The sequence below is a fragment of the Rhineura floridana genome, chromosome 17 (assembly GCF_030035675.1).
Source record: "Rhineura floridana isolate rRhiFlo1 chromosome 17, rRhiFlo1.hap2, whole genome shotgun sequence".
NCBI lineage: Eukaryota > Metazoa > Chordata > Lepidosauria > Squamata > Rhineuridae > Rhineura > Rhineura floridana.
This window is the reverse complement of record NC_084496.1, coordinates 9,168,537-9,192,735: the sequence shown is the minus strand read 5'-3', so window position 1 is coordinate 9,192,735 and position 24,199 is coordinate 9,168,537. Positions and strand designations below refer to the sequence as shown.

General features: G+C 41.7%; 1 protein-coding gene across 8 annotated transcripts in view; it reads right to left on the bottom strand.

Moving 5' to 3' along the window:
• Nucleotides 1-22,272: 22,272 nt before the first annotated feature.
• The window catches only part of LOC133371697 (ankyrin repeat and fibronectin type-III domain-containing protein 1-like), a 473,061-nt gene continuing 471,134 nt past the window's right edge, over nucleotides 22,273-24,199 (bottom strand). For 7 of the 8 annotated variants that reach the window (XM_061599367.1, XM_061599372.1, XM_061599373.1 and 4 more), the window contains one exon: nucleotides 22,552-23,438. In XM_061599367.1, coding sequence (XP_061455351.1) covers nucleotides 23,151-23,438 — 288 coding nt within the window. In that variant the 3' untranslated portion in view covers nucleotides 22,552-23,150. Of the gene's footprint in view, nucleotides 23,439-24,199 lie in introns of all 8 variants that reach the window. The other variant, XM_061599374.1, reaches the window with a different exon arrangement.

Below are 24,199 nucleotides of genomic sequence, written 5' to 3'. Positions count from 1 at the left end.
GTCTGATTTTATTGTTGATATTTTGTATTTTAACCTTTTTGTACACCGCCCAGAGAGCCACTCGCTATGGGCGGTCTATAAATGAAACAAACAAATAAATAAATAAATAAACTAGTGCACACAGGAACTGAGTAGGAAAAGCAAACTGTCTGTTGTGCATTGAGGTATTTACTGAGATATTTCATGGGTTCCATAGAATGTACAGGCGGGCAATCCCTGCCTTACGTTAAGAACATAAGAAGAGCCTGCTGGATCAGGCCAGTGGCCCATCTAGTCCAGCATCCTGTTCTCACAGTGGCCAACCAGGTGCCTGGGGGAAGCCCGCAAGCAGGACCCGAGTGCAAGAACACTCTCCCCTCCTGAGGCTTCCGGCAACTGGTTTTCAGAAGCATGCTGCCTCTGACTAGGGTGGCACAGCACAGCCATCACGGCTAGTAGCCATTGATAGCCCTGTCCTCCATGAATTTGTCTAATCTTCTTTTAAAGCCGTCCAAGCTGGTGGCCATTACTGCATCTTGTGGGAGCAAATTCCATAGTTTAACTATGCGCTGAGTAAAGAAGTCCTTCCTTTTGTCTGTCCTGAATCTTCCAACATTCAGCTTCTTTGAATGTCCACGAGTTCTAGTATTATGAGAGAGGGAGAAGAACTTTTCTCTATCCACTTTCTCAATGCCATGCATAATTTTATACACTTCTATCATGTCTCCTCTGACCCGCCTTTTCTCTAAACTAAAAAGCCCCAAATGCTGCAACCTTTCCTCGTAAGGGAGTCGCTCCATCCCCTTGATCATTCTGGTTGCCCTCTTCTGAACCTTTTCCAACTCTATAATATCCTTTTTGAGATGAGGCGATCAGAACTGTACACAGTATTCCAAATGTGGCCGCACCATAGATTTATACAACGGCATTATGATATCGGCTGTTTTATTTTCAATACCTTTCCTAATTATCGCTAGCATGGAATTTGCCTTTTTCACAGCTGCCGCACACTGGGTCGACATTTTCATCGTGCTGTCCACTACAACCCCGAGGTCTCTCTCCTGGTCGGTCACCGCCAGTTCAGACCCTATGAGCGTATATGTGAAATTAAGATTTTTTGCTCCAATATGCATAATTTTACACTTGTTTATATTGAATTGCATTTGCCATTTTTCCGCCCATTCACTCAGTTTGGAGAGATCTTTTTGGAGCTCTTCACAATCCCTTTTTGTTTTAACAACCCTGAACAATTTAGTGTCGTCAGCAAACTTGGCCACTTCACTGCTCACTCCTAATTCTAGGTCATTAATGAACAAGTTGAAAAGTACAGGTCCCAATACCGATCCTTGAGGGACTCCACTTTCTACAGCCCTCCATTGGGAGAACTGTCCGTTGATTCCTACTCTCTGCTTTCTGCTTCTTAACCAATTCCTTATCCACAAGAGGACCTCTCCTCTTATTCCATGACTGCTAAGCTTCCTCAGAAGTCTTTGGTGAGGTACCTTGTCAAATGCTTTTTGAAAGTCTAAGTACACTATGTCCACTGGATCACCTCTATCTATATGCTTGTTGACACTCTCAAAGAATTCTAATAGGTTACTGAGACAGGACTTTCCCTTGCAGAAGCCATGCTGGCTCTGCTTCAGCAAGGCTTGTTCTTCTATGTGCTTAGTTAATCTAGCTTTAATAATACTTTCTACCAGTTTTCCAGGGACAGAAGTTAAGCTAACTGGCCTGTAATTTCCGGGATCCCCTCTGGATCCCTTTTTGAATATTGGCGTTACATTTGCCACTTTCCAGTCCTCAGGCACGGAGGAGGACCCGAGGGACAAGTTACATATTTTAGTTAGCAGATCAGCAATTTCACATTTGAGTTCTTTGAGAACTCTCGGGTGGATGCCATCCAGGCCCGATGATTTGTCAGTTTTTATATTGTCCATTAAGCTTAGAACTTCCTCTCTCGTTACCACTATTTGTCTCTTATTTGTTACTAAGAATGAATGGCAACTCCTCACCCCTACTATACCTACACAATTTTGTGAAATTGATTTTAAAAAACAACCTTTAGTTGATAAATGCTTCCCCCTCGCTTGCAATCTTGGCTGACAATATTTCCCTCCTTCTTGTTGAGCTTAAAAATATGGTGAAGACCAAAATAATACACCTATTAGTTCATTCTTGTATGTTGAAATAGGATGTCACACTGTTGTTGCCAAATTCATGCTTTCAAGATCTGGAGTAGTGTACAAAGCATAAAATGTGATTAGGCAGGAGAATCCAAGACATTTGACTAATTTCAAGCACCTACTCCATCCGTCCAAGAGGTGTGCCCAAGAATAATCTGTGACATTGCAAGGAATTATGACACACAGCCTGTAGCTTACTGCTCAACACAGCCATTTGGGTTCCTTGTGCTCTCAGACTGGACCTATGGTTGTGAAATATCTGTATGATTGTGTGGAAAGGACCTAAGGTGTCTGAGGTGGAAATATTTGGATAGTTTTACCTTATTCCTTCTTGAGACACCTCAGCCAGATCTCATCTCCATCCTGTACTGGTTTTCTAATTATACTATACCTTTTTCTATTGAGAGTATATTTCAGGCAGTTTTCTACTTTATAAAGAACCAAAGTGGGAATTTCATTGATGCCATACAAATATAGAATTGGAGGGGAGCCTAGGAATCTTGATTGAAACCCTTGTCTTAAGGCAAAAAATACTTCCCTTCATCCTGGTATCCCGTGTGCTGCACTTAAACATGTCATAGATTCTGTACTCTTTGCAAATATTGTACATTCACTAGAGGGAGCCAGCAAGGTGGAGTGGCTAAAAAGTATTGGACATAGATGTATGAAACTCAGATTAAATCCCTATGCAGCTGTGAAACTCACTAGCTGGGCATGGGAAAGTCCTTGTCTCTCTGTTGCGGAGTTCCAGTGTGGTACAGAAATATACTAAATAGGGGCCTCAATAAAAAAATTGCTTTTTTACTCATTTAGGTGACAGAGATGACAGTGTTGCTCTTTGCATGTGTACACTCCATACATGGAATGAGAACCACAGGGATTATTTCCAAGCAGTGATGCAGCAAACTCCAAAATGTGTTCCATTTTAGGCATCCTTCTCCTCTCTAGTTTCGATCACACCCTGAATGGAGAGGTGGGATATCCTGAACTCAGTGATCCTCTCTGGGCTAGGGAAATTATTCTCATTTAAAGTCTTCCTTTGTGACATTAAGCTCAACCCATTTTTTAAAAAATGGGGATGGGGATTAGTGGTGATCTATTTTAACAGAATAACATTATATACAAATCTAGCTTTGAACATTTGATTTGGGTCAGGTGATTTGGAAGTTTTAATGCAGAGCTGTCAAGTGTTGGTCTAAAAGGATGCTGTAATGTACTTTTGCTGCTTTGGTGTCTGCTAAAAAGATGTTCAAAGGTGGCAGATCTAAAGCAGCCACCAGCTTATTAGAACAAAGAATCATGTTGATCTGAGAGCCTGATGTTTCTTCAGAACTCAGCTCCGTTTCAGGGGAGTAGAATAACTTGCTGATAGCTGGTTTCAATTTATTCACTTCTTGGAGGAGACAATAATCAGGGAAGGAGATAAATAATCTTCAGATGGAACAATTAAATTTAATTGTCTGAAGACTATTTGTCTCCTTCCCTAACTATTATCTCTACTGCAAACCTTATAAATTGGATCCAGCTATCAAGTAAATTAAGCTTTGTTTCCCTTTTGAGCTCAGCTGCCCAGACCAAACTCCCTGGGCTTGGATTAAATGATCATTGTTGATCTTAATTTCGTTTGAGGTCACTTTGAATCTCTCACCCCTGGAATTGCCTACTTTACAGACTCAAAGGCTCTTTGAAAAACTCAGAGGTCTTCATTGGCTGCTGGGTGCTAGAATGATTCAGTTGAAGTCACTGAGATTCTTCAGATGTATGCCAAATAAAAGTCTGGCCCATGAAAGGCTGTTAGCGATCTGACAAAGCAGATTGTTTCCCCTGGGTGTAGTCTTGGGTTTGCCCTGGTCAAATTCAGATTCTATCACAGAATGCTTGGCTGGGCCTTGGACAACTAACTAGTACACAGACCCAGTTCCCCAGCTGTGAAATAGGATAAATAGAATAGCATAGCTATTTTGAGGATGATTGTAAAAAAAAAATAGCAAAGTATATTGTATGTTAAATGTGTCAGAACAAGCATTTTAAAACAAAACATCATGCAAAACAGTTTATTGATTTAATCTCCACAGAATATTGTGATGTACTAGCCTAGATAACTTTTGAAAAAGGATTAGATAAATTCAAGTAAGAATGGAACCTCAGTCTTTGTGTTTAGAGGGATGAGACGCTTGTTATTAGTGATTAGGGCAAAACAATATACTACCTCATCTACCAGCTTCTGTGTGGACACTGTTGGAGAAAGCACTGCAACCTGTTTAAACTGCTGGGGGAAGAAACAGTTAATGGAAATATCCACACTATTCAAAATGATTATATATTAAGTGTATGTATCAGTTCTTTCCTTTGTGGCTAACCCAGATAATATGTATGATATATATATATGGCTGGCTTGCTGAGTAATGTGAAATTTTTTAAGATAAGGGAAAGCTTCCACCTAGCTAGTGCTCATTACTATCCATCTTTTTTTTAAAAAAAGTATTGCTATTAACTTGAGAAAACCCTGTGAATAAGAAGGTACCTGTGAATAAGAAGGTTGTGTGCATGCTCAAGATTAAAACCAGTCCACCTACAATCTGACTCCAGCACAATCCCTTCTGACCATGGCTTTCCTAAGCTGGAGCATTAAACGGTGGAACAAGAATTCAGCATTCATATAGAGCAGAAATTACCAACCCCTGCATTGTCAGGGACCATCTAAATCTGATGACAGGAAGTGTATTTTGCTGCCGAGTCTATAAGTCAGTCAGCACCACCTAGGAGTGAGGATTTATCATCAAGGAGCACTTATACTCAGGCATGACATGCAAAGTCCAAAAAGAGATGCAGCATAAAAGAGATTCACCATTAAAAATGTAACATTAAAAATGTTCACATACAGTTTTCTTGAAAACAATTTTATTTTCTGAGTTAGTGAAAATATGGGCATTTTTTACCACACACCTTGATTAAAAATTTGGCTTGTGCAGTGGAGAGTATGTGGGGAATTTTAAGAAACATTATATATGCTAGATTTGGCTTGCTTGTCTTGTCTGATACACAGCAAATTATAGCATAGTGGGGAGGAGAGTCTGGCTGGGAGTCCAGAGTCTGTGAGTTCAAATCCCCGCTCATGTCTCCTGGGTGTCAAGGGGCAGCTAAAGATCACCCCCACAGTGAGTGGCTCAGGGGTTACGTGACCTGCCACCTGTGCAGCCGTGGGCAAGCTGCGTAGTCCGAAGGAGTCTAGTTACCCCCCAGCTGGCAGTTGCGGACAAGGAAGGGTCTGGTTTGTGCAGCTGTGGCAAGCTGAGCAGGCCCTAGCCAGCTGGGGAGGACTAGCCTCGGAGGGAAGCAATGGTAAACCTCTGAATACTGCTTACCATGAAATCCCTATTCATAGGGTCACCATAAGTCGGGATCGACTTGAAGGGAGTCCATTTCCATTTTCATGTGTCTGTAGCTGTACTCATTGCACCCCATGATTGAGGATGGTTGATAGATTATAGTTTGGAAAGAGGCAATAAATTCTGTGTGAAGGCAGCTTGTTCACAACCACTACCCCACATTCTTGGATGCATGTTTTACTTGGAGATCTCTAGTTGGAATTCTTCTTTAAAACCTCCACAGTTAACATTAAAAATGAGAACTAAGTCCTCTAAATACTATAGGCACGTGCATACATTTTGTCAGCCCCCTTCTACCCATCCACTTGCAGTCAACATGAAAAGTTCTATCTAATAAATATCAGAAGCACTAGATGCCAGGGCACTAAGCTTCACACAGGCCTTCTTCACTCATATAGTTATATTAATCCCTATGCTTCCTAGAGGCTCTAGTAATTTGTCTTCTCCTAGTGGTGCTAGGGATTACAAAGTGATGAATGCAATTTCCAACACAGTTTACCTCTTGGTACCCTCAAAATAGACATGCAGTTTGTGACTGAACTGTAATTGAACATTAGCTTTGTGTTTTAATCTGCTCTTTAACTGTTTTGAATTGTTAATTATGTTGTAACCCACTCTGGTATCATTTAATGAAAGGCGAGCTATAAACAAACACATAAGCCATGCTCTAACTAGGAACACTGTTAGACAAGCAGTTCTTGCCCTGTACAACACAAATGCTAGACCGTTTATTAAGCCTAATCATTTATCGTGGGCCTCAAGGATCAAGTCTAACGGTTGTTGTCTGAACAGAAGCAGAGATTCACCAAGCCAAACTTTACAGCACTGCCCATTGTTTATTCTTAGAAAATGTTATATAGACTATAAAAACAATTGAAAACATGCAACAAGAGAAGCTTAGAGATGATGAGCAATAAAAGGAATCTGTAGCATGCTGTACATGGATTAGATTTCAACTGAACAGCCAAAGGACTGAGACCCTGGTTCATAGACTAGAATCAGTGAGCTAGAAGAAAACAAAAGTCTTCTCCTGATGCACATGTGATGACCCCCCCCCCCAAAAAAAAATCAGTAAGGGAGATCTTTGCACACATATATGATTCTTCCATAACAATTAATTTGAGGGCAGGAGAGCTGTGTGTGTCCTTGGGAGCTCCCATATTGGCACAAAGTTGGTCTTTCTCATACTCAGATTCAAGTTCCTGTCTGCACCATCCTTCGCTTTCTCCTACAAACAACTTGGTCCGGCTTGCACTATAGACTTAACATAGGAAAATTATTACCAGAGTAGATCTATGTTCTATCAGACGTCTTCTGCTAAAGCCGGCTAGCACTCTGGAAGAAGCCCTGGGTTATTTCAGCGCTGAGCTAGGTAGTCCTGAAGCAATATAAATTAGTAAAATTGCTTTTGACCGTGAGCACCCTTTAGTATTTCTATCTTCCATGCATTTACCTCCCTGTTTTGATGAGGGCATTGTTCTTGCATTGAAGTCTTATAAATAAGCCCTCAAAGGTTATTGGCCTACAAAAAGGAAAAAAAAGCTTGTCTGTTGGGGGTTGCAGAGGAGGGGCAGCAGCTCACTGGATTTCTTTGCTGGACTCAGAGGGGGGTTCTTCCCTCCTTTGGCAAACCGCAGTTTCTGTGCTGAGTGCAGAGGAGTTCCATTCCTCCTCTTCCAGCTAGCTGATTTGACTGCATGCAGTTTTTATGTTACCTGTGGCTACTAGGTTAATACTTTAATACAAGACTATACTACTGGTTATTAATCATATTTCATAGAAGAAAATTGACACAAATGGTATTGTACGAGCAATGAGAGTTAAATGACCTTAACAATAAAAAAGTAAAAATATACACCCTTAATTTAATAATAATTCTCAACCCATTTTGTCTCTTTTTTCCCATAAGGCGGTGGAGGCTCCAGCTTTCCAGACAACTTGAGAGACAGTGTGAATTCCTCCTGCAGGTGCTATCAATTAATGTCTTCATTAAACACCAAGATCAAAGCCACCAACAGATGGAGCATGATGGAAAGAGAGGCTGTAGAGCCCCATATTGCCACCCACCAACGCTCACAATTTCAAAAGAATTTGACTGATAGGACACCAGTTTGACCTGGAAGACGCCGTCTATGTGTAAAGTCAGGAAGGAGACATGTAGAACATTTGCCCGGTATTTCCTCATTTTTCAGGTCTGTTTTCCAAGTTAACATTTCCTTAATAATATCATCAAAGATGTATATAGGGAATGGAGGAATAATAAAAAGTAAATGCATGTTATTGAGTGCCTCCCAGTTTGGAAATGATACGGAGACACCCAAAAATAAGGTTGTGGTTTCTCCATACTGATTTCCTATACACAGAAATAGCATAGATGTTTGTACATTAAAATAATATTTTAAATGCATCACATATATAAGGGTAAGGAGCATTTGCCCATTCTGTCCTTAAGCATTTAGTGAAGATTTAGGATAATTGTAAAACAAAAATGCTTTGTACTCTTTTCTGCTACTTTATTTTTGTAAGCTCCCCACGGATCTGTAAATTCCAATATTTTTGCCTTGCCATGAAGGGTAAAGATAACCATATTATCTTCATGGCTTCAGTACTTTGAATATCCTTTCATGCCAAGGATACTCCTGGGGGATGGTGGTTTCTGGTAATGACCAATTTGATAGAGACATAGATAGCTGGGTTTGTGATGGGAGTGCAGACTGTATATTTGTGTGTCTCCTTTATCCCCCAAAGTCAGAAGGCAACTCACATGATAAATAAATACTACCAAAACTAGAAGTGACCATGCTAAACAACCCTCATAACATTTCCTGCTATAGAATTATCACAGGGGACCACCATAAAACAAGAAACAGCTAAAAAACAGCTAAAAAAAATCCAGTAAGAGACAGATATCAGTATTTAAACGTTTGGGTGTATGAAAAAGTCTTAGCCTGGCACTAAAAAGATGTTAGACTTGGGGCCAGCTGCATAATAACTTGTTTGCCTGTTCTGAAGGTTGTATATATCACCTGGCATTTAGCCTGGTGGATTGTGCTGGAGAAAAGTCATTGCTTGTGGTATATGCTGACACCAGTGACGTTGGAAATCATAGTAATGTGATCCTGGAAGCAAAATTTAGGTTGCTAGGCTGGAAGTTGAAAGGCAGGATCTTCAAGGTAACTTTCTCTAAAATGCTACCCATTCTATGTGCAGAGCCAGCTAGACAGGCAAAGCTGAGACAGTAGCATTTAGAGGAAGGTTTTGGACCTGTCAGGAACTGAGGAATGTTTTGGTATAAGTCTGGCCTGTACAAAAGGAACAGGCTGTATTTGAACCAAGATAGTTGGCATTTAAAATAAAGAAGGTGGCAAAGCACCATTTAAACTGATTGCTGAGGCAAAGGAGCTGGGGCGCATCTGGTTGTGATAATTCTCCCCTAAGGGATGAGGGTGGAAAAGTTTATGATCGCCCAAATGAAGGTGGGATAGAACTAGGCAATGGAAATGCTGGAAGTGTGGAAGTACGATAGCTATTCAGTTAGACCAAAGTGCTGTAGTGAGAGACACACATGCTAGAGCAGCCTGTCTCAACCAGTGTGCCTCCAGATGTTGTTGGACCATAACTCCCATCAGCCTCAGCCAGCATTGCCAATGGTCAGGAAGATGGGAGTTGTGGTCCAACAACATCTGGAGGCACACTGGTTGGGAAAGGCTGTGCTAGAGACATATGGAGAGATACATCATGTTTGGGTATTTATATGCTTTGGGGCAAGATGGGCGAGTGGGACTGCTTAGTTTAAAAGGCAAGTATAGTTATAGTGAGCATCATGGAAACCTGATGGAATGGGGAAAACCAGTGGGACATGGTTATCTCTGAATATAAACTCTATACTGTTCCCAAATGATGCCTAGTTAGTTCAGAAGGAAGTATGCTAAGAAAATGCTTACCCTTCAGTTGTTCAGCTGTGACTACATTTTTCAGAGCTCTGTCTTGATGAAAACCCCACCCTCAACCTTTTGATGGCAGCTAAATTACAGAATAGTCTATATTAATATATATTAAAAAGTTCCCTATCTTTGAGTTTACAAAGCTTATGGTGGCATCAGTTGTAGATAATGTATTGTAGTCTGAGGTAAGAAAAAATGTATTATTTCACATGCATTTACTGATTTCCCCCCCTATCTCAACTTTCATCTGAATTGCCTTAAGTATTATGCAAATCTTATGTTATTGGCCAGCACTTTGGTTCTCCCAGAACTGTAGCAGAAAGAAGGGGAAGAGAAGTGGGTAGAAAGGGCTCTAGCTTGGTATTGAATACAGACTCTTTGGCTGTTCCAGTGAGATATTGGCACAACTTAAGATTTAGGCAGAAAGAATAGGCAAGCCTGTACAAAACTGAGGTGGGGGGCACTGTTTTTGTGCAGTTGTGGGATGGAAAATGTGAAGTGGGTTGTTGTGTGGAGGGGAACAGAATGATATATTTTGTGGTTGTATGTTCCAAGCTATACAATGTAATATGCTCAATTACTTCCCTCAGTGCTTAACTACTAAGAAGAGTGTCACTTGGGCTTTAATCTGTGTGCAAGATTCATCTTTATAATTTATTAATTCTATAAGAAGGGCAGAAGCTGCAGTTGCTTAGTAGTGTGGGGAAAACAGTCTTCATATATCCAAAGGCACTCTATTGTTACTTAACTCTTATTTCTCCTTAAAAATCCTGCCTATGAATTCACTGACTAATCTTGGACTTATTTGCTGTACTATGGATTTTAAATTTTTACTGATTCATCTCTGTATCACTCAGCCAGTATCTTTTTGGTGTACATGCAGAATTGTGCATATATGTGTAGTACATATATTTGACTTGCCATATAGTGTGTGGTTTGCCTTAAAACCTTTGTCATTAGGAGCCACCTGCTTGCATTCACTTTTACTTCCATCTTTCTATACTTATGGAAATTTGAGACTGGGGTCACTTCCAGATGACCTATCCATTGAGCATTCATCCTGATTTGTTTACACAAATTTTGTAGGAAGGTTAGACTATGTTAGCTATTACGCATCAAGCGTTATCCCACACTTTCCAGGGCATTTCCCCATCACTTTTCTTATTGCAAAAAGTCTGATTTTTTTGAGAATTGGGTATGGCACAAGAGGGCACAATTAACTTTAACTGTGCAAATCTGAATTTGCCAGCATGTGATTGAATCCCACCTGAAAATATCAACAATCTGGAAAAGCCCTGGATTGTGCTGGCCCACAGTTGACTTCCCAACTCCACCCCTAGCCCCACCCACTCTTTCACAGGAGTATCCTCATCTTTATCTGTGAAATGGGTGGTACATTTGAAATGCCACAGGGGGGTGGCTTTCGTTGTCTCAAACTAGTGAAAACAGCAACAGCAACTAACAGGTTTTTGCAAGTGTTACTTAGAAAGTATTTCTTTGTTCCTTGCTGAGATTCAGTAGCATGAATGTTTAGATTAAAGGGGTTCTGATTTTGTCCAGGAGAGCAGGATTTTGTTGTGATACAAAGAAGCCATATAGGAGTGGGCCTATTATTTTGGTCTATAGTACTGACACTCAAAAGCCTATCCAACTGAGAAGAAAATATGTTATATGTTTCAAGATAGGTTGCCAATTTACTTATTTCTGAATTGAATGCGATGCGTCCATATTTATTAAAAATGGGGAAAAAAGGAAGGCGTTTAAAATAACTACATGTATTCTGCTTCAGGCTCTTTTAAATGATAGTAAGATACAAATGTGATAAATTCATATTTGCCAGAAGCTGTTATCTTGGGATTGTTATAACAGTATCTGTCTATGCAATTTCAGACTCGCTCTCCTTGGTTCATTCACGAGCCAAATGTATTTCCCTGGGGAACAATGAGCTCCACCTACCCAAGAAAATAACCATGGTTAAGAGCCACTAATTATTTTAGAGTTTATTTTCTCACTTGCCACCACAAATATGAGATGAAAACAATTTTAGGAGATGTCTCTCAATAAAAACTGAGTAAAGATAATGTTAGGGAGGAAGGGAAGTGTATGCTAATCTGTATGGAAATAGCATCTTGGTTACTGTTTATTTCTATACAGTAGCGTAGTGACAAATTCAGAAGTGCAGGGTCCCTTCATGCTAGTCATGCCACGCCCCCTCATAACCACATCCCCATACTCGCTTGCCCTCCGTCATCATCTCAACACTGCTTTGTCTTTCCCATGTGCACCTTCTCCCAGAACAACAGATGTCCCTAGGAGCCAATCAGTATGCAAGGGGAGTGTGTTAGATACTGAGAAGATTCTTCTCAGTGGCTGGCTCACCTTCTTTCATTTTGATTGGCTCCAATCAGCAGGAAAGGACAAGGAACCATGTAAGAAGATTCTTCTCAGTGACTAACACACTCCTCTTTCATGCTGATTGGCTCATAGGACACTGGAGACATCGGGACCCTGCTCCCAAAAATGTAAGGGTTCTAAGACCCCCTGAGACCTTGGACCACTATACCCATTTCCATATATTTTCTATTGGGGAAACTTGCCACAATAGGTCACATAAAACTGCTGCACTTTGTGGAAGGACTGAAAGGTGGCTAAGGTAAGGTAAGAGTACCAATCTAGGGGGGCATTCCCTTTTACCAGTGTTATTAGCATGAAGGGTGACAAAAGCTAACAGAGACCCTGCCTATGACAGTGCCTGGCTGCTATATCCTGCAAAACCACTTGAACCCATCACCTAGCACCTGCTTTCACTGACAGGATGCTCTGTTGTAGTAAAGGATACCATAGCCCAACCAAGATGATAGCATCACAGCCTGTGTGCAAGACTAAAACCACCCCTAAGCATGATGCATCAGAGTGGTGTGTGTATATATTTGTATTGATAGAGGACATGGCTCACACCTGATGACAACTTCACAGAAACAGGAAATCTTAAAGCTCAATGTGCTGGGCTGGAACCTGCAAGATGCAGGGTTACACTTGCAAGGGAGAAAGTCTGAGAAAGGAGTACGGCAGTTGTAATGTCTGGGGGATAAAGGTGACATCAGGCCAGATAAAGGTGACCAGTACTACAAATGGACTTTAAATCTTGTCACAAGTAGGATAATTGAACCAAGGAAGTCAAAAGGGAATTACAGATTTTTATCTATAAGGTAAGAAAATTCAGAATACTTCAGCCACTGACCCATTTCTTAATTGACTAAATAACTGACACAGTGAATGTGTGCTATTAAGTCATGATATCAGATTCACATGGTACAGGGAACATAATGTTTTTGTAAGTCTGCTTGTTTAGGAAGCCTGTGGAAGGGAGCTATTCCTTCTCACCTGCATCCTGCAGCATTGGTGTGGGCTGGAGAGATTCATTTAATCACTGTTCTGCCTTCTGCTTAGGAGATACTTCTGCCACAGACTCAATCCATCCACCCCACTTAAATCATGTGAAAGAATCCATGCCTTGCTTACTCTGGAAGCAGCTGCTTTTGCCTGTTAGGGAAGAGCAGCGGCTCTGACAGTAAGCACTATCTTATCATGAGCACCTCTCCCTGTTCCCTAAGCAATATGCCTGGCTGTTTGCATGTTGGGACAGGGGGAACCCAAATGTCTTTTCTGGTCTGTCGTCACACTGGTTTGTAATAAGAGGGCATTCAAATTATGGCAGGGAGGGTCTAAATGTGTTAAAGTGTAGGATTGGGAAACTCCCTGAGATTGTAATCCTGACTCTGCCACTGACTTGCTTTGCCACTTTAGGAAACTCATTTAATGGATCTGTGCCCTAACTTGTCTTCCATTAAGAGCTAGAAGGAAATTGCTGAATAGTGAGTGCAGTAGTAAGATCCAGTGTGGTGTGATGCCTAAAGTGTTGGATACAATGGAAACCTTGATTCAAATCATACCACAAAGTTCACCAAGTGGCTTTAGGTACATTGCTGTCTCTAATCTACCTCGTAGGGCTGTTGTGAGGCTATAACACTACTCTGAGCTCCTTGGATGAATGCAAACATAACATATAAACACACTTTGATATGGCAATTGAAATGTATGGAATTATTCTCCAAACTTTTAATCTATTTTCAGACCATTATTCCCACACAATTGTTCTTATAGGGATTCTGTCCTTCCCATAGTTCATTGGTCTAGAAAATAGTAATTTATAAATGGAAAACTAAAGCTATAATCCAAATAATGTTTAAAACATTTCTGGGCAAGACCACAAATTCATCAGTTTACCCGAGCTGATTATTTGGCCAGTGCTCTTTGGTGATGGTACAGACTAAATGCTGTTGCTGTGCTCTGCTCTTTGTGCTGCAGTAGCGTGTTTTTGGATTCACTCCGCAATGCTATTTAAAACAACATTTAAATGCAGATGGCTTCAGGCAACCCTCAAGATGGCAGCATGTGCAGACACTATGGCACCAATCCGGCAGGGAGTTCTGCACAGAGAAACTCCAATGGAGCATTTCAGGACTGGAGCCTAAACTACAAATAAAGAGAGCTTGAGCAATTAAAGGGGATATGATCAATGTTATTTATATACACACAGACATATGCTCCAGTTGTGGGCTGAGCTCATTTTTATAAAAACTTTAATCGTGCTTGGAAGAAAGGAGACCTGTCAGTTTCACTGTATGTTTATGATTGGTTTCAGTTTTCTGATCTTTGGCTGTTTTTTCCTGCTCTGAATTCCAACACTGCAAAGAGGATCCAGCTCTCTGTCCATGATCCGCTCCCTATGGATTTAAACACAACAGACTAGCAACCATGTTTCTATGAAGTTATGTTAGTGCATAGACAGGCACTGTTTTTCTAAGGAGGCAACAACATCTCTCAGAACCCAAATTTCAGAATTATCTAGTGACACAGGTTGAAGACGTTCACCAAAAGGGCATCATGGTATGAGAAGGAAAGATGGGATCACTCTCAGCAGCACAGCTGTCTTTACTACAGACCACAGTTCTGATAATAGTTGCAGCTAACAAAGAGACCTAGCAGCCAACAAAACATCATGCTCTTTGATGTACAAGATCAGCCAATCACAATCATAGTAATAATCAGCAACTGAGAGGAGAGGAAAGGAAAAATTAACAACTAAAGTGTTGTCACAACAGAGGCTTTGTAGCACAGCTATGATGGCAAAATCAACACCCACACATCTGTGATTTGTTTTTTGCTTTTAAAACAAATAAAAAGGAACATTTTACTTAGCACAGATTTCTGCTCTTGTAGGAGAGCAGAGACTAGTCTCTACATCTGAGATAGTACCTACTTGTAGGAAGAAGGGTTTAACTTTTGACCTCACTAGGGGAAAGAGTTCCTTGCTCTCCCCCATCAAGAACAAGTGTCATAATTTGGGGGAAAAGGAATATGAACACAACCACAGAAAACCAAACAAAAAGACATGAAGGGTTAGAAACTGGGTATCTCTGTACGGCCCTCTGTAGCTTATGCGCTTATGAATGAATCCTAGCCAAAAGCTCAAGCCTGGGTGGGTAGAGCAACTCTCTACTTTTAGAAGAATGAGAATTTATGGCAAATTAACATCCCCCTCGTCTCTCAGGAATATAGAAGCATATCAATATCTGGGATGTAGAAAAGCAGTAATCTCCTTTGAGTGGGCCTGTAGTTTGTTTCTGGCACACTTAGGAAATTAGTACCATCTTCAGAACCTTTTGACCAAAGGCAGCAAAAGCCGAGGAAAAGGATTCACTTTATAATGCCCAGTAAATGTGTGAACCAATGCTCGGATTACATTGGTTCTCCCCCAAGGAGATTGCTTCAGAACATTATAGTAGAAGATACTCCTCTCATAGAATGAGCAATAATTTGAGATGATATAATTTTGTCCACTGCCTTCAGAGCTCAAATAATGGCATCCTTAAGCAATCTAGTGAGAGCCAGTGTGGTGTAGTGGTTAAGGTGTTGGACTATGACCTGGGACACCAGGGTTCAAATCCACACATAGCCATGAAGCTCACTGGGTGACCTTGGGCCAGTCACTGCCTCTCAGCCTCATAAAAACCCTATTCATAGGGTCGCCATAAGTCGGAATCGACTTGAAGGCAGTACATTTACATTTTTAAGCAATCTAGACAAAGTAGCAATGAATACTTAATTGCTCAGGGAGGACAGTTGGAAGGATATGGAAAGAGCTTCCTTCCTAATAGCTGTCCTTTCTAGACAGAATATAAAGGTTCTTCTAATTAGGTTTTCTCTAGGATGTACCAGGATGGGAGCAAAATTTAAGCAAAGCCCATTCCTATAAAAAAATTAATTGTACTTTGGCATACAACCTTGCCCATTTGAAAGATACGCAGATCTTTATTAGTGGACAATGAGCTCAAGCTCTGATATTCTCCAATCAGAAGTGATAGCCACTGGAAAAAAAGTCTTACAGGAAGTTCCTTCAGGGGAACACCAGGTGAAGGCGCAAAGGAAGGACTGATCAAACCCAGGACTGTGAAGTTCAAATTCAGAGTGGGAAATCCATAGACTGGTGGAAGATTATTTAGTGAAACCCCTTTTAGAAATCTGTGTACAGTATGTGACCATGTGAAAACATGTTTGTCCTCCCCTACAATGCAGTACCCTGCTCAGGAGTGGACCAAGACCTTTCTCTTAAAGGTGTTTATATTAAATCCTTTCCTTCTGCCCATCCTGCAGAAACCTCACAATGCCTTGTTCCAAGTGAAAGCTCTTCCTGGCAATCCAGTTGGTGAAGGCTTTCTAAGTATTGTATTCCAGTAGTAGTCCTATGGGTGGATTTCCTCACAAAAGAAATGGTCCTTAATGCCTGTTCTAGGCTAGGGTTCTAGTTAGGAATAGAGCTGGCTGCAGATGAAGTGTCAGCCCTTGCAAAAGAAGACCTGATCTGCTTGGCAGCCTCCTGGCCCTCCTCATTGACAGAATGACTAATTCTGGAAACCAAGGTCTCTGATACCAGAAATGGGATACTAGGATTATTTCAGTATGACAAACCAAAAGCTGCTAAACTCAGGAACAAGTGGGATGGGAGAGAGTGCATGAGATCTTTGGGTCAGCAGGATGAGAACATCCCATATTAGGGGACAATGACAGTAAATACATGAATCAGTCTAGCTTGTTTTCAGAGATTGTGAAGAGTCCACCACTGGCATCATTATGTACTGGAACACACAAAGGTGTAATTTCTGTTCAGACTGTAGAATTATTTGCCTGCTGAGTCAGTCTTTTGTCACATTCAAAATTCTAGTTACGTACTTTATTTTGATGGAGGCAAGGCTATTCTCCTCCCATGCAATCATATCATTCTTCATGTAATAAGGTTGATTGAATTCCTCCTTGCCTGTTTATGTACATATTTGCAGATTAATTGTATGGGTGCATGGGTATTCTGCATTTGCAGTTGGAAGGCCACCAGCCCCCGTTTGTTCACTCTTAGTTCTAGTCTGCTCATTTGAACTCAGACCAGGTCCTCTGGGTTATCTTTCTGGAAGGTGAGCTTAACCAAAGAGGCTCACATCCACAATGATAAAAATGTTGTGTATTGCTGAGAGATATTCCCTAGAACACTAAATCTGAAGCCAGTCAATCCAGGCATCTCCACATCCATAACATGCATAAACATGAATCTGCATTAAGGATGGGATCCGTTGGCTGGTGTCACTTCAAAACCATTCTGTCAACCTAACAGGTGGTATTGATCCAAGTTCATTTTTTGTCCTCTATCCATTGTTTTTACCAGTCCAATTTTTCCTCCCCACAAATACCAATATTGTATCAATATTTTGAAACCAATTAGCGATATTTTGAAAGGAAATGATAAATTGAAGGAAATACCAATATTTTGAAAAGAAAGCAGTTTGTCTCCTCCTCTACTATCATAGGCTTGGTTTGCTTCTTGTGTGCTTGGAGCATTCCAATGGAGGGGGTGGCACAGAGAGAGAGAGAGGGTGCTGTACTACTGTACTGTGCCCCGAGTAAAATCAATAAAAGAACAGTATATTTGAAGGAAGAAATCCAGTGTCAGGGGAAAGCCACTTTGCTCTGGAAAGATGGCGAATATGCAGACCATTGGGTGCTAAATCTGAATTCAGTGGAATTCTCGCCCCTCCTAGTCCGCATTGCAATATATTACTGGAACAACAAGAGCAACATCTTCTACAGGGGTCAGTCATGAAACCACGTCCATGCTATCACATCCTGACAGGATATCAAGTTCTCCAGAAGTTGAGATAACTGCAGAGTCTGCTTGGCAAGAGCTTTGAATGGCTTGCATGAGTGTTCTCACTTTCAGGATCATCTCCCTGGACAGTAACATCTGGTTCCTTTGGGTCTAAACTGGCTCAGTCATTGTACCAGTTGAAGAACATGTTTCTCTATGTTGATATAATACAGCCTGATGGTTACTCATACATCCTCAAAGGCTCTCTTTATTGATAGGCTCAGAATATTATGTTGGTAAGATATACTGGAAAGAAGAAGGCAAACAGAGCTACCAGTACTTTTGTTAATGCTCTGGGAACCAGTATCAACCCAAATGAATAATATTGAAAGTGCCTCCAGTCCTACAAAACCACAGAAACTTCCTGTGATTCAGGTTGATGGGCATGTAGTATTATGATGGACCAACGAGTTTCTATGTGGAGGTGCTTATTTATGAAATGTATATACTGTCCTTCAACCATACTTTTAGGGCAGTTTACAAAACCAAACCAGAATAAGGAACTTGTTGAATCTCTTTGGATTAAGCAGATCTCTGTCCTTTTTTTTGAACTAAAAAGAACTGAGTAGACCCCAAAGTGCTTCTGGGAAAGAAGAGCTGGTTCAATAGCTTGAATATCTAAGAAACAGTATGGCAGGTGTGGAAAACTTTTGGCTCTCCAGATGTTGCTGAACTATAACTCTCATAAGCCCCAGCAAGCATGACCAATGGCCAGGGATAATGGTTATAGTTCAGCAACATCTGGAGGGCCAAAGGTTCCCCACATTTGCTGTATGGCTTTGAAAAGTGTGTGTCTTGGCCTTTGGTCCACAGAGATTAAATGAAACAATCTATGAGGGTTTTGAGGAACTTCAGGGCATCCTTCTTTCTGTCTCCAGTGTGGAGATAACTTATGTGGACTTTGAATACCTGGGGGCAAAGTACTGAAGACAGCACCCTATCACATGGGAAGAAAACTGGTGGCAAGCAGAAACATTTCTTTCCGTCCCCATGGGATAAGCACATAGAATATTTAATTTGCTGGTGTGTTTTGAAATTGAAGCTTTTAGATTCCCTGGGTTTGTAGATCTGAAATGACTTGTTTGGACATATGCTGAACCTTCTTAGCCATACTGAGGGCTTTTGCCTTATCCTTCTTCTCAATTAGAGCAGCTCCAAGGGGATTCTGAACATGATAAATATGTCAGAGTCCAGAACAACACTGAACTTTTTAAAGTTTAAAGTTCCTATGTTCCACTACATTGGAGGCAATGGCACATTGCTCCAAGTTACATAGCATCAGTGGAAGAATCCATTGGCACATTGGTTGTGAGGGAGGTCTTCCTAAGTTCCTCCTAGATGGTCTTGAAGGTTTCTGATTCTGTAGCAGTGAGGTCTACCCAAACGTGAATTGCTTTGGCAACCAGAAGTGGTCCTTGGGCCTGTGATGAAGGCATAAGATTACTGAAATGAAAGCAGGTTTAGGTCTGGTGAGTGCCTGGAGAAACCACCTACAAACCCTGTGTGCTGCCTTGTGTTCTATGGAGGAAAGGTAGGATATATGTGAAATAAATAACAGATGGTTGTACCATCATGGCTGATGCCCCCAACCTTTGAGAGCTGTCTTTGTATACTTGTCATCGAAGTCCTCAAGGTACTCTTTCCCATCAGCTGGTATGGCTACTATGGACATAAAAGCTACTATAAAAGCATCCATCTGTAAAATGTTGGGGTACCCTGAGGTTTACAGAAGTATAAGCTTTTTTTTAAAAAAAAAGCTAAGGGGGAAAACTAAAACAATTAGCTCCACGAGGACTAAATATGCTTAGTAGCTATTGAATGTTGCATGCCAGATAGAAAACTGGGTAAGGAGAAATTACCCACGCAACTCTACTTCTCCTTTTCATCTTTCTCAGGTGAGGCTGTCAGTGTGCTGAACCGATGCCTGACTGCGACAATGGACTGGATGAGAGCTAATAAACTGAGGCTCAATCCAGACAAGACTGAGATGCTGTTAGTGGGTGCTTCTCCTGACCAGATGGTGGATGTTCGACCTGTTCTGGATGGGGTTGCACTCCCCCTGAAGGAGCAGGTTCGTAGCTTGGGAATTCTTTTAGAACCATCCCTGTCACTTGAGGCTCAGGTAGCCTCGGTGGCACGGAATGTTTTTTACCAACTCCGGTTGGTGGCCCAGCTACGCCCCTAATCTGGATAGAGAGAACCTCGCTTCGGTTGTCCATGCTCTGGTAACCTCAAAGTTGGATTACTGCAATGCGCTCAACGTGGGGCTGCCTTTGAAGACAGTCCGGAAACTGCAGCTTGTACAAAATGCAGCGGCCAGATTGATAACAGGGACTAGACATTCCGATCATATAACACCGATCCTGGCTCGCTTGCATTGGCTGCCTATATGTTTCCGGGCCAGGTTCAAAGTGCTGGTTTTAACCTATAAAGCCTTATACGGCGTGGGACCACAATACCTGGTGGAACGCCTTCCCCGATATGAACCTACCTGTACACTACGCTGTACCTCGAAGACCCTCCTCCGGGTACCTACCCATAGGGAAGCTCAGAGGGTGACAACAAGAAAAAGGGCCTTCTCAGTGGTGGCCCCCGAATTATGGAACAATCTCCCTGATGAGGTACGCCTGGCGCCAACATTACTATCTTTTCGGCGCCAGGTTAAAACTTTCCTCTTTTCCCAGGCATTTTAATATTTTAGTATGTGTTGAAAATGTCCTGATTCTTCTGGAGAATTTTTATAATTTTAAAGTTTTTAAAAAGTTTTAAATTTGTTTGTATGTGGTTTATTGTATTTTGATGTTTGATTGTTGTACACCGCCCAGAGAGCTTCGGCTATGGGGCGGTATAGAAATTTAATAAAATAAATAAAATAAAATAAAATAAATAAATAAATGCTCTGCTTCAGCCCCTTACAGTATTCTGGAGAAGGGTATGGCTGACTAACTGGAACCCTTAACAGAAACATTTCTTTTGGGGTGATGATGCAGTGCATCATACTGTTGCAGGTTTCACTTGTCTAGTATTTATTAGCTATCTTGTACTTGCCTAGAAGGCATTAGATCATTTTGACTAAAACGGTTAAAAAAACTAGGAAAGGGGTAACAGCTACTTTGCCTAGTCCCTGAAGAAAACCAGATCAGGTTCCCCATGGGATAGTAGGCAAGGATCTTTTCTCCATAACTCCCGCCCCCTTCAAGAAACTTGAGGGTACAGGTAGGTTTGACTAGTAAGTTGAAGAACAGCTGACTTGGGGACAAACTTACACCTGACCTTAGACTGGGAATTGCCCTCTTCCCTTAGATGTGAAAGGGAGGCTCCCTTAGAACTGATTTAAATCCTTAAAGGGTATGAGGACCCCGTGATCAACCTCAGGATGTTTTTCAGTGGATGGGAGTATCTCACTTTCTGCTAGGACAGTCTTATATATGGAGTTTGCCCTTATTTCTGGAGCAAGATGGAGTCCACAAATCATGAGATGTGGTGCTACTAGAAGGGACGCAGTACATAGGAAGGTACCTTATACTGAGTCCTATTATTGGCCCATCTAGTTGTCCACACCAACTGGCAGCAGCTCTTTACGGTTTCAGATTGGAGCCTCTCCCAACACTACCTGAAGATGCCGGTGATTGAACATGGGACCTTCTGCATGCAGACCCGATGCTTTGCCACTGAGCTATGGTACTTCCCCAGCATGAAGTTACAAACTGGGGATGTGCTATTAGGTCACAGCCTCAGGAGGGAGTTAAAGAAAAATAAGTTCAGAGTACCTGAGAGGCTTTGGGTGTATAGATGGTATATCTTAGGGTGGAAACTAGATGGGATCAGTGGAGCATGAACTTCCTGCCCTCAGGGCAGGCCTAGATGTTAATTGGAGATATGGGTCTGGGAACCTAGGTCTCCATAGAACAGCTGCCAGGGGCAGACATGATCTGAAATGTAAGGGAAGTAAGGGATGGTTCACTCTTTGAACTTCGGCTAAGCCTGTTGTCCTGAGAAATCAGGACTTGTCTGCCCCTTTGTTCTCCCAGAGATACTCACATGAACTTTGTAGGAGGCTGAGACTTCAGCCATTTCTTTCCCAGAGATTCTCTGCTTGGTTTCCATGGGATTGGACAGGAGAGAATTGGTGCCTCTGCAGCTGACTGAAGTGGGGCTAATCTCTCAGTTGCAGCCAGCAGGATTGGGGAAAAGGGAAAAAGAAATAAGAGGATCTTCTTGACTTTGGTACCAAATCTTTGATACTACTTTTCCTAGACTGGGGGAGGCTGCTGTGTCAATGCTCAGTTGCCCAAGCTTTGTACTGTTCCCAGCTGTGAGGGAAGGCAGGAGTGATCTTTCTGAGATACTTTGTTTCTCATCTGCTTGGGTGGATAGTGTTACTAGTCATGGGGTTGAGAGCAGCTGTGCGTGGGTGGTGGCAGCAGACCTTTCCCAATGCTACTTCTGCTCTTGTGAAGGGTAACACCAGATTTATATGATGCTTCACTCACAGTCTTCAACAATAGAAAAAAGTCATGGATTCCCAACATTGTAGGGGAAGATAGGCAGGAGCTGCTTGAGAGGGGGTAACACCAAACCTGCAAAGGGAAGCAGAGCAGCTTAAAATGAAAAGAGAATCTGTAGGGCTGTCTTTAAAATGAGGAAATGAGTTCTCAGGAGCTGTTCAAAAATATCTATAGAGTCTGTACTCCAGAAGGGCAGTGAGTGCCTCCTTCTGGTGAGGTCAAAGGTTGATCCTATCTTTCTATCAAGAGGATGTTCTATCTCAGATGTAAAGTCTGGCCTCTGCACAGCTTGAAAATCTTTTAATTTTGTGCTGTGTATAAGGTAGAATTAAGAAAAGGAGAATACTTTCTTCAAAGAACTATGTGCAATTTCATATTTTTCCAGGTACAGTGAAAACAGATAACAGGACATGAAGTCTTTATGAGCTCCCTGTGCTCCTCCACCCTCCAAGGCCCCGACTCTGTGCCCACTTCAGTCAGTCATGGTGGCTTTTCCTTCAACATCACATTCCCTCCCTCCCTCCAATGTTCAGAATGAAAAATATAATTAAGTATTGCTTCTTTATCCCCAGCAGGCTCTTCTATTCGTGGAAAGTGTCTTCAAAAATTTAATTACACTATCCCAAAAGCTCCTGGACCCCACCCTCACTTCTATAGTCATAACAAACAAGCCTTGATGTCTTTGGTTAAAACAAAACACACATATGTATACACACACACACACACACAAAAGCAACACGCTGCCCAGTATGCTCCTATTTTGGCCTATGATGTCTGGCACAAAGTTGTCTTTTCAAGAAGGAAGCATTGGTGCTGAGCTGTCTGCTCATTGGAAGTTGAATGTTCTTCACTTTTCCTCCCTACTCCCAAAATTCACTCTCCTCCTCTCATACAGTTGTTGCTGGCCCATACTGAAACAAGAGAGGGGAAGTCTCTTTGATCCGAACACAGAACCTCCCATCAGGCCAAGCCTTTTGGAGAGAGAGGGGCAGGAAGTCATTTGGAAGCCACTGCTCAACATCATCTGACACGAACACTAGTCCAAAGTGTTCCAATTGATCTTCACTGTAGCAGAAAGCATCTGCATTTCCCAGGACATTGCGTGAGACCTCATTCATCTCCTGCACCACCAGCTTCACCACGTCTTCTGCCGACATCTTGTTGGTGATGTGCAGCTGTGCAGAAATAGAGGTAAGTAAGAGAAAGAGGAAGGACACAAAGATGAGGATATACCCAAATAAGCTAGCTTCCCCTGGAGAATAAACCCAGATATTCATTGAGAAATTAGCGTTTCTTCCCTAAGCTTGCTCCAGTTGCAAAGGTATGTCCTAGAGTCTAAGCTGTTATCAAGGATAACATCTGAGGGCACTGTACTCAAGCCTAATTGAATCTGGTGGGCTGTCCTAGATTCAGTTTGAGATCAGCATATTGTATTGCTGTCCACAGGCCATCTAAGCAAACAAAAAGGACTTGGCCATGCCTAAAAGAGCAGAAAGTGGAAGATGTTCTGCTAATGTGGCACAGCAGTCATTTGATCACCCTTTTTTGCTATATACCAATGAAAAATGAGGACAGAAATACTGATGTCATGTAAGCAGGTTTGGAAAATTACATTAAAAATACAGGTCAGTTTTTCTTGCCACTGATGGCAATGAATGGAGGAGCAGTGAGATGTAGATATTGTCTGAATGTGAAGAGCTATGCCATGGCCATCTTCCCTAGGACACCATCACTCAAGAGTGGGAGGCCTGGTTTGACATACTTAGGTTTGAGTCAGGCTTAGGCTCCATACTAATCATGGCTATGGCAATGAAGAATGATACAGAGGATACAACTACCACCTGTTTTGGCTGTAGAGGATAATTCCCTAATAAACATTGCCCCCTGCCTATTCATTCATTTTATCTGACTGTCCAAAAAGTAGGCACCATGAAAC